General features: G+C 38.6%; 1 protein-coding gene across 1 annotated transcript; it reads right to left on the bottom strand.

Annotated features, from left to right (window-relative positions):
* Positions 1 to 1524: 1524 nt before the first annotated feature.
* On the bottom strand, positions 1525 to 7945 carry LOC149814312 (uncharacterized). The gene is made up of 2 exons (XM_089989931.1): positions 4558 to 7945; positions 1525 to 2631 (listed from the first exon to the last, which is right to left on the bottom strand). The coding sequence occupies exons 1-2, from the start codon at positions 7943 to 7945 to the stop codon at positions 2324 to 2326; spliced, it is 3696 nt and encodes a 1231-aa protein (XP_089846057.1). The 3' UTR covers positions 1525 to 2323.
* Between the last annotated feature and the right edge of the window lie 2907 nt (positions 7946 to 10852).

Here is a 10852-nt window from a genome sequence, read left to right as displayed (position 1 = left end):
AAAGGTTGTCAGTCAAGGCTAAATGAGTGAGGGGCTTCCTATTATAGGTGGGATGAGCCCCGTGAAGTTGTTTCGAGCAAGGTATAGAATGGTGAGATTTGAAAGTTCTCCTATCAAAGTAGGGATGGAACCTACGAGGAAGTTGTTAGAGAGATCTAGGTTTTGCAGGTTCTTGACTATCCCGAACCAATTACCACATGGGTCACTATTGGCTTACAACTTCCTAGTTGATAAAAGACTTCGCACAAAGAAACAAAAGAATCATTACTTGACCAAGCCAAACCAACAACCATCAACTGCACTATTAAAGCCAAATCATTGTGGATGGTCGGCTCCCAAACAGAACATTACCATCCACTTAGGGCATCAATTGCTCTGAAAAATGTTGTGCCACCAGTCTAAGTGTCGTGGTGTTTGGGATGCCGTCCATCACAAGAAGGAACAGCATCAAAAGGACTTCTGACGTATTACAGATAGGGGTGCCCCTGACCTTATCCTCTTTCGCCCTATGTGAGGGTTTCTAATAACACTTAAAATTTTTGTCATAGTAATTAACGTGGATGCAAATGTGATAAACAACTGGAGTTCGACATGTGAAAAATAAGACACGAGGATACATATCTTTCTAATCATTTAAAATAAGGTCGATGCGGCCTTCGCTGCCGATGATGCTGATTACATGCACGGCAATGCTCCTCCTTCTTATGACGGTCGGTGTTCTTGGATGATTCTTTCAGTTATATGTTTGTTTCTCTGAATGAACTGGCATCCGAGGGTTTAGGTTTTGAGTTTGCGGTTGATGATTTCTTGGTGATGTTGAGGGGTGTTTCCGTTATTGTTTGAAATCGGAATTTTATTGTTTGAATTGCTTCGATCACGGGTTTTTTAGGGTTTCCTTTGTGTTGCTTTTTCAAGTCTTAGTGCTAAAATTGAATGCTTCATTAAAAATTAGACTGGTTTCTGGATTAAGCATCCATGTCGTCCGCAATTTGATGTAATTTTCTTGCCCTGTAGACCAGTCCTAGCCCAGCCCTGATTCCATATGAAATAGATTTTTATCCATTTTTGTAGCCCAGTCCAGTCCTAGCCCAGCCCTGACTGCAGCAAATAGTTTGATTTGTCCATATGAAATAGATTTTTATTAATAATTGTAGCCATTTTTTATTTTATCTCAAAAAAAATTTTTCGGGGGCGCTGCCCCCGAACCCCCCTACTATCGCACAAATACATTTTTTTTTGCTACACCCCTGTTTGCCCCCCCCCCCCCCCCCTCACATGAATCCTAGCTACGCCCCTGCTGTAGACCAAATAAGTATGATATGTGCTTGTGTGCCTACACACACACACACAATCTTCTTTCTTCCTGAACAACAAAAATTCCAGTGAAATTAGAAAATACTTGTTTTACTTCAAATCTTCAATTGCCCTCCCCACTCTGGTTTGGTATGTGAGTTGCCTTGAGATTAATGGCATTGAGTTCTTCTGCACGATTTCATAAAAATCAAGAAGAGTAGCATTGTTAACATGGGGGAGAAATTAGCTTTCTTTTCTGTAGTATATATGATAAGAGTTCTCATAACATAGCAACATGGAACCCTGGTTTGAAATCTTTTGGTGTATTTTTACTTATTACTCATGAACGAAAAACCAAAAATGCTATGGTTCAAACAAAAACAAGAACAAGGAGAGAAAGTTGAATCATTTATGAACTCCATATCTATGATGCGGACCTTGCCTGTACTGTTGTATGTGTTAGCTACCCCTTGCACACATCTCCATCTCATGCCCATCATATTTCTCGTCAACCAAATCACCCTTGCAGTCTCCACTCATACGGTGGTTGTCATTTCCTCATTGATGTAACTGATCACCACTTTCTTTCCATTGATGACGATGGTCTTCTCTGATTTGGGTTTGGAGACGCTGGTCTAGTAAACATGGTGGGAGTGAGAGACAATTTGGGATGAAGGTGTATGTAAGAGGGGGAGGGGAGGAGAGAGGTATGGGTTTGATTGAGGTGGATGAGGGAGAGGCAGGGGAAGGAGAAGCAGGAGATGAGGGAAGCCAATTCATCATAGCGCTGTCTAAAAGCTATTATGCTTCAATAGGCCAAGCATGGCTCATTTACCCATATATGAGTTGATTGCTATAATAGTATTTGAAAAGTGTGAAGTACTCCAAAAAGAAATATCTACGATAGATCGATATGGACAGGCTACCCCAATGGTATTGTGCAGTAGTGTTTCTCAAGGTGGAATAGAATGGAACTACATGAACATGAACTGGGACGGTTGGTTCACAAGTTTATTGAAAATGAAGGCTCTCAAGCAGGTAGTAGTGGCAGACTTTTCGCAGAAAGTTGTTGTGAAACATCACGCATAGTGGGCCGAGTCTTTGGATTCACTTGTATGCACATGAGTGCGAGTGTTGCTGCATGGGTCACTTTCTCTGCAACTTCACCCACCGGGGGCAAAATGCGCTGCTCCAAAATATCTCCAAGCCTTAATTCTTGTTGATTTAATATGGATGATATGAGTTCCCCTGGATGTTGTCCCATTAAGACCTCAAGTGCCACCACCCCAAAGCTGTAGACATCACATTTCTCTGTTACGCGCATGGTATATGCGATCTCTGCGAAAGCAAACATCATCTTTGATTAATGAATCAATATATTCTTATCAGATTACTTATGCTTCAATTACATTTTGATGATGGCTATCAGTACCGACACACAAAACACAGAAAATCACTAATGTAAAAGCAATTTTCTGTGTAAAATGCAAACACAGAAAGTTGCTAGCAGCATTAGCGATTTTCTATGTAAAACACAAAACACAACAAATTGCTACATTAATATCGATTTTCTAGACAAAATACTCGAGCCCAATCACTGGATCTGCTTCCTTTCTTAGTCTGTGTGAGCAGATCCAGTGTTTGGGGCAAAACACTTTATAAGTGTTCTGACTTACCGAGGGGAGCCATGCAGTGGTTGCCCCCTTCCATAAAAAGAGGCGGGGGTGGGGGTGGGGGGCACTGCACATTTGTGATGCCTGAGCACCCTCCATCTTTCCCATCTACCTAGGGGTGTCAACGGGTTGGGTTTACTCAGACCCGACATGGATCAAACCCTATAGGGTTCGGGTATGGTGACAAATAAGAAGACCCAATTAAGATTCGGGTATGGACCCAATGATTCGATTAATACATGGACTCAGGTATAGTTTGTGAAATTTTATACCACACCCGGGCCTAACCCAAGTTCCGATAAATGATAATAAATATTATTTAGTTCATATCGGGTTTCAGTATGGTTTCTCTTATAGTAGACCCGATTAGACCCGCTGGGTTCAGACCTGTTACCATACCTGAAAATCTAGTCCAAGTCTGGTTCCACCTGGGTCCAAACCAAACCCGACCCCTTGACACCCTTACATATACCCAGTCAGTTGTGGGGCCCAACAACAAAAAGAGTAGTAGTTCGGGAAGCTGGAAGGGTTGGATTAAATTACTTGATGATTTCCTACAGGCAAAACCAGCTTAAAATAGGCAATGGGGGGCTTATATCTTTTTGTTAAGACCTATGGTTTGAGGATATTATTCTTCATGAGAATTATGAAGCCCTATACTGGATGGCGAGTGACAAGCAAGGTCCTGTGAGCTCTTTTTTTGGAGACCTAATGATGGTTAAAATATTCAACCGAGAAGAAACCTTTTTATGGATGTTCTAAATCAATGATTGAATTTGATGCAGATCTTGTAAATAGTAGACCTCACACATGAGGACAGAGTCAGCAGTCTAATAATGGAGAATTTACAATGGCTTCGTGTTACAATATGCTCGATCCCCCATCATTATGGTGGTTATCAGATAAGGCTCTTTGGGATAACACTCTTTCGATAAGACGTTCACTCACAAGACGGTTGATTCTTTGAAACAAGTTACTAACAGATAAAAAATTAAAGCATAGAGGATTCCACCTTCTAAGTAGATGTATCTTATGTATGTGTAGTGAGGAGAATATTGTGCATCTATTTTGGGAGTGCAAACATTTCCCTTCCAATGAGCTAGGTAGGCTTAAAAGTTTAGGGCAGTTATTGCTCATCATATGAAAAAAAAAGTAAGAAATAAAGCTTTGATTGGAGATGTTAGTTGTTCATTTCATTGTGATGCATTTGGATTGAAAGGAATAATAGAGTTTTCAGAGAAGATTTTTGTTGACTCATGCAGGTTGAAAATTGTATTAAATGAGAACCAAAAACACATTTGAGTTTAAAGTGGCCTTCCATTTGAAATTGACTTTTTTTTCAAAGTCTGGGGTTGCTATCTTTGTAATTGTATGATCCTTTATAAATGTTTCATTCAGATTTAGCTTGTTCTTATGAGATTGAAATCCATAAGGGGTGTCCCTTGCTGCAAGGTCAAACTAGGTGTACACCCGAGTGGGCAAGGGACCTCCTGGGTATACACCAACCAAGTCCAGCGTATGTGTAATCGGTGATAGGAGGTGTTTTTTAATCAGCCTTGTTGAAGTAAATAAATAATATTAAAACACATACCTGGTGCAATGTAGCCATAGGTTCCTGCAGGCCTTGTCCTGTGAGATGTGTCAGTCTTCAGCAACCTTGCAATTCCAAAATCAGAGATGCAAGGTTCAAAATCTGAGTGGAGCAGAATGTTGTTGCTGGAGATGTCACGATGAACGATTGGTTCCAAGTGATCATGGTGCATGTAGGCTAAGGCATGGGCGACATTTTTTATAATATTCACTCTCTTAGCCCAGTCTAATTCCACAGCTCGTTCATCACAACATAACATGCTTGCCAAACTTCCCCTTTCAACGTACTCGTACACCAAAAACATGTTTCTAACATGCCAACAGAATCCATGCAACTTTACTATATTCCGATGACGAATTTCCAATAATGTTCGGATCTCATTTATGAAACTTTCATGATTGATCATATCATCTCCTTCAAATTGATCAACTTTCTTAATAGCCAAAGTTTGACCTGTTTCAAGGTTTGCCCTGTAAACCATTCCAAACCCTCCTCTTCCAATGATATACTTGTCCTCGAAATTCTCTGTGGCCTTTATGATATCCTCATAAACAAGTCTTCCATCATAACTCCATATGGAAAACAAGTCCCCACCATTAATCTCTCTTGGGTAATTTCCTTCTTTCTTAACATCATGAGCTCTATAGCATTTGGCACAAATCCCAATGCTAACAAGCACAAGTGCGCTTGCAACAGAAAAAAGAACTATCTTGAGCACTCGAAGAAATCTTGCTTTCTTTCGATCATTCATGTCTATGAAAGACTTGCAAGAGCGTAAGCCTTGTTTGGCTTCTCCACATAGACCATGGTTTCCTTCAAATGCCTCTGGTGGAGCCTGCAAGAACGCTTTGTTGCTTGGTAGAGGACCTTCGAGGTCATTATACGAGAGATCAACTGACGTCAAACTGACCATTCCATCCAAAGATGAGGGAATTACACCTGAGAGTCTATTATGAGAGAGGTTGAAGTCTGTCAGCTTTATTAGATTCCCGAGTTGTGCGGGTATTTGTCCACTAAGTGCATTCCCGCTAAGGTCTAATGAAATTTGTAGAGATGGTAGATTCCCAATTTGAAATGGAATTGTTCCGCTTAACTCATTGTGATTCAGATTCACACTGATTAAGCTGGCACAACTTCCAAGTTGTTGTGGTATGTCTCCACTAAGGTTATTCATTGACAAATCAAGCCATTCTAGCATGACTAACCCTCCTATCTCAGGTGGTATTCTCCCAGAAAGTCGGTTGTTGCCCAAGTTCAGCTTATAAAGCGATTTCAATGCACCTATTTCTGCAGGAATTTCACCATTCAAAAAATTGGAAGAAAGATGTAGCTCCTGTAGCTGAGCCATATGCACAATTGATGATGGAATGGCACCAGTTAAATGATTGCTAGCGATATTCAAGTGTGTGAGATTGTGACATCCTCCCCAATCTGCTGACAGCTCACCAAAGAATTGGTTGTCATTCAAATCAACGTATGCTAGGCTTGGAAGTGCCCCAAAAGCTTCTGTTATGTTATACCTGATTTGGTTCCCATTCAATCTCAGCCTCGATATGCTTTTGCAATTTGTTAAGCCTCTCTGTCCAAGCCCCGAAAACTTGTTGTCCATAGCAACAAATTTAGATAGCTGGCCACCATTGCAGATTTCTGATGGTATGGATCCTGACAGATGATTATTGGATAAGTCAAAAACTTGAAGGTTCAAAAGGTTTCCTATTTCTGGAGGGATGGGTCCAGTCAGATTGTTGTCATAAAGCTGCAAATTCTCAAGATTGGACAAGTTTCCTATAGAGGCAGGTATTAGACCAGTAAGAGAGTTAATAGATAACTCTAAACCAGTGAGACGCTTCAAGTTTCCTATTTCTGGAGGGATGGATCCAGTCAAATTGTTTTCATAGAGAAGCAAATTCTCAAGATTGGACAAGTTTCCTATAGAGGCTGGTATTAGACCTGCAAGACCGTTATTATATAAGATTAAATCAGTGAGATGCTTCAAGTTTCCTATTTCTGGAGGGATGGGTCCAGTCAAATTGTTTTCATAGAGAAACAAATTCTCAAGATTGGACAAGTTTCCTATAGAGGCAGGTATTAGACCAGTAAGAGAATTACTATATAACATTAAATTAGTGAGTCGTTTCAAGTTTCCTATTTTTGGAGGGATGGGTCCAATCAAATTGTTGCCATAAAAGTACAAATTCACAAGATTGGATAAGTTTCCTATAGAGGCAGGTATTAGACCAGTAAGAGAGTTACTATATAACCCTAAATCAGTGAGACGCTTCAAGTTTCCTATTTCTGGAGGGATGGGTCCAGTCAAATTGTTTTGAAAGAAGTACAAACGCTGAAGATTGGACAAGTTTCCTATAGAGGCAGGTATTAGACCAGTAAGAGAGTTACCAGGTAACTCTAAACCAGTGAGACGCTTCAAGTTTCCTATTTCTGGAGGGATGGGTCCAGTCAGATTGTTGTCATAAAGGTACAAACTCTCAAGATTGGACAAGTTTCCTATAGAGGCAGGTATTAGACCAGTAAGAGAGTTGGTAGATAACTGTAAATCAGTGAGACGCTTCAAGTTTCCTATTTCTGGAGGGATGGGTCCAGTCAAATTGTTTTTAAAGAAGTACAAAGTCTCAAGATTGGACAAGTTTCCTATAGAGGCAGGTATTGTACCGGTAAAAAGGTTATAAGACAATTCTAAATCAGTGAGGGTCTTGAGGTTTCCTATTATAGGTGGGATGAACCCGGTCAACTTGTTTCTGAAAAGGTATAGAATGGTGAGATTTGAAAGTTCTCCAATCAAAGTAGGGATTGTTCCAGTGATTTGATTGCCATTTAGTTGAAGGACAGTGAGATTTTTCCAGCTGGTGAAAAAGTTGGGAAGCAACTCTCCACCGATCATGTTGTCAGCCATTAGGAGCATAGAAATGTGGGTGAGGTTGGCCAGAGAATGTGGCAGGACACCAGAGAAGTTGTTATTAGACAAGTCGAGGTAGGAGAGACTGGAGAGGCTGCCAATCCCCTCTGGAATCGATCCGGAAAGGTTGTTGCTGCTGAGATTGAAGGCTGTGAGAGTCAAGAAGGCTGAGAAGTTAATGGAATGGAGCGTACCCGTTAGAGTTGTGTTTGGAAGATCGATCTGGACGACGCTCCTTCCATTATCATCACAGACTATACCGAACCAATTACCACATGGGCCACTATTGGTAGAGTTGATGTGCAGGGACCATGAATTCAGGTTGGGATGGTGAGACTTGAGACTGTCCCTGAAATTGATAAGTGCTTCAGCTTGGGCTCGCAGTTGTTGTGGACGACCCACGTCTTTGGACAGCAAGAGAGTCCAATATTGCATAAAGAAAACTACAAGAAAGAACAATTTCACTCTCCCCATGACTGAGCCACTCAGCAGTGCAAGAACCCCTTCTCCCTCGCTCTGTGAGTGAGGGTTTAAATAGTTGGGGAAGCAAGGGAGTCAATTCATTGGTGGGTGGTGCAGATCCAATAGGACCATCATGTGGGTCTATATGAGCCACTCAGCAGTTATGTTTTCAAACTTTTACTGAGTAGATTACGAGCTCAAGCCAGTCCCTCTTGTACTTTATTAATTTGGGTCCATACGTGAACTTGTGGCTTACAACTTTCTAGTTGTTAAAAGACTTTGCACAAAGAAACAAAAGAACCAGACCTTGACCCAGACCAAGCCAAACCATTGAATATGACTTTTAAAGCCAAACCATTGAAGGGGTGACCCTGACCTTATCCTCTTTCGTGATGGTTTCCAATAACATCTAAAATTTAAGTCATAGTAATTAACGTGGATGCAATGTGATAAACAACTGGAGTTCTACATGTGAAAAATAAGACACGAGGATTCATATCTTTCTAATCTTTTAAACAATAAAAACTATTAAATTTTTTATATCTTGAAGTTTAAGAATATTTTTTATTAATTAATTAAAAATATGAAAGTATTGTTGGTATATACCTATTAAAATTGTCTCAGCATATAATTGTGTCTGACTTGTCACACTAAAAATGACATGTCATCCCAGCGTTACCGACAACTCTATTTACATGTGGGAAACTCGTTTCTAAAACCTGAAACCAAGAGTTGCCGAAACCTGTGGAAAACTTCTAAAAATGCAGGGAAAACCAACTTCTCTTTGAGTGAGAAACCCATTTAACTTCACATGGAAAACCTAGCTACTTACTTTATATATGGGAAACTCATTTCCCTTATCTATGAAACATGTTTTCTGTACATTTTTTGTATGTTTTCTTAAATAAGAATTTTCTTTTTTAATAAAAGTTAAAATACGAATGTTATTCAAAATTTTAATTTTTTTATTTTAAAAAGCTGAATTTTGTACATATTTCATATTGGATCAAATTTAGAAATTTCATCTAACCACATTATTTTTTCTTATTCATTGGTTCTCTATATATAAACATATCCTGAATTTAAATACTATATTTATGATACTTAATATCTGATTATGCACTCATTTATATAAAATATGACCAACTTTATAGTAGTTTTATAGTTATAATCAATGTAATATTGTATTTTATAAAAAATAAATTTATTAATTCTTATTAGTTACGAAAATGTTAGTAAAGAAGTAAAGTTTTTCAAAATTTAACAAGATTCTTGATGCATATTCTTAATATTCTTCATGTATATATATTCTCAATATTACTCTCTCTCTCTCTCTCTCTATATATATATATATATATATATATATATAGGGTTAACATTTGCTCATGTAGACATTACCTACAAATGAGTTTTCTTTTTTCATTTATTTGTTTTTTTTTGTTGCTTTTCATGAAGCTAACCTTACAGATGTGATTTACATGTTTAGTTTAGCGGAGATCGGCTCTTAGATCATCCGATTACAACATCTAGGCACGATTTTGAGAGAGATGGACAATTGGTTCAAATGGCTTTTCAAGTTAATAAGGTTTCGTTTTGGCTTAGGGAGGTCAAGTTGTGATACCTTGTCTCTTTTTGTTATCACTCCTTGTTCATTCATGCTACCCTAAATATATGGCTGCATTTTCTAGCTGGTGTCCTATTTGCTTCTTACTCTTTCAATGTTCAAGAATCCGTTAAGATTGTGTTAAGAATGCCAATCAACTACGATTCTATTTAATTGGATTTACATTTCAAGATTAAATCTGATTCGACCACCTAATTAAATCAATTGAATATGCCAAAATAGGATCACACTCTACCTTACCACCCCTCCCTTTTAGATAGAAGTACAATTGATCGTATAGTTTGTGATAGTGTTGCACGATAAAGCCGATAGGAAAATGGTGAAACTTGTGGTCCTCACTCAGCCTATGTCCCAATCATCCTCTTTCTCATACTGTGTTGGCTGGGTAACAGGGAAGCGTGTCACCTTTTAAGCCATTTTGATGCAAGAAAAATTCTATATCATAAGGGCCCACAAGAAAATACCACTCAAGTGAGTTGTACCCATTAGGAGAAATTTCAGCATCCTCTTTGGAGAAGCTGACCAGACCATCGGGTCCTATATGGGATACGTTGATAGTGACACTGACAGCAACTTAAGGAAAAAGAGGAAAAAAAAAAAGAAAATAAAATGGTTACAAGATAATGGAAAGAGAGGCTTGATTTTGACATAGATGGACAATTGGCTCAAGTGGCTTTTTAAGTCAATAAAGATTGGTTTGGGCTTAGGGAGATCAAATCAAGATTCCTTGTCTCTGCCATTTGTTATCACTCCTTGAAGGTTCAAGAATAACACCCAAAGTATGTGGCTGCATTTTTTGTATTTACTAGCTGGTGCCCTATTTGGGCCTTACTTTTTGAATGTTCAGTAATCTATTAAGATTGTATTAAAAATGAATTAACTATGAGTCTATTTAATTGGATTTACATTTTAATATTAAATCTGATGTGACCACTTAATCTGAACAGGTTTCATTCAATCAAATATATGACCCAAACATACTATTGACATTAAAAGATTCAAACACCCCACGGAAACACACAAGAACACAACAATTAATAGCTTGCCTCAAGTACAAGGTTCATTGATCAACATTGAGATTGTTACTTAAATCTTTGAATCTTGGACTTTGCAACGACTTAGTCAAAATATCTGACAGTTGATCTTTAGATGATTTATATTTCTTATATTTCTTATATTTCTTTCTTGGCCAGTTTATCTCTCTCATAGTGCAGGTCGATCTCTATGGGCTTACTCCAATCATGATATATTGGATTAGCTGCTAAATAAGATGCTCAAATATTATTGCACCACAT

Source organism: Nuphar pumila, chromosome 15, assembly GCF_984573655.1.
Source record: "Nuphar pumila chromosome 15, dmNupPumi1.hap1.1, whole genome shotgun sequence".
NCBI classification, from domain to species: Eukaryota; Viridiplantae; Streptophyta; class Magnoliopsida; order Nymphaeales; family Nymphaeaceae; genus Nuphar; species Nuphar pumila.
This window is presented reverse-complemented; position numbering and strand designations above follow the sequence as displayed.

What these genes read in the sequence shown, in the direction of transcription:
- LOC149814312 (XM_089989931.1), bottom strand. Translation starts at nt 7,945, where the DNA reads ATGGGGAGAGTGAAATTGTTCTTTCTTGTAGTTTTCTTTATGCAATAT. An exon ending in CTATGGCTACATTGCACCAG is followed by an intron (nt 2,632 to 4,557) that starts GTATGTGTTTTA and finishes TTGCTTTCGCAG; the next exon opens with AGATCGCATATACCATGCGC.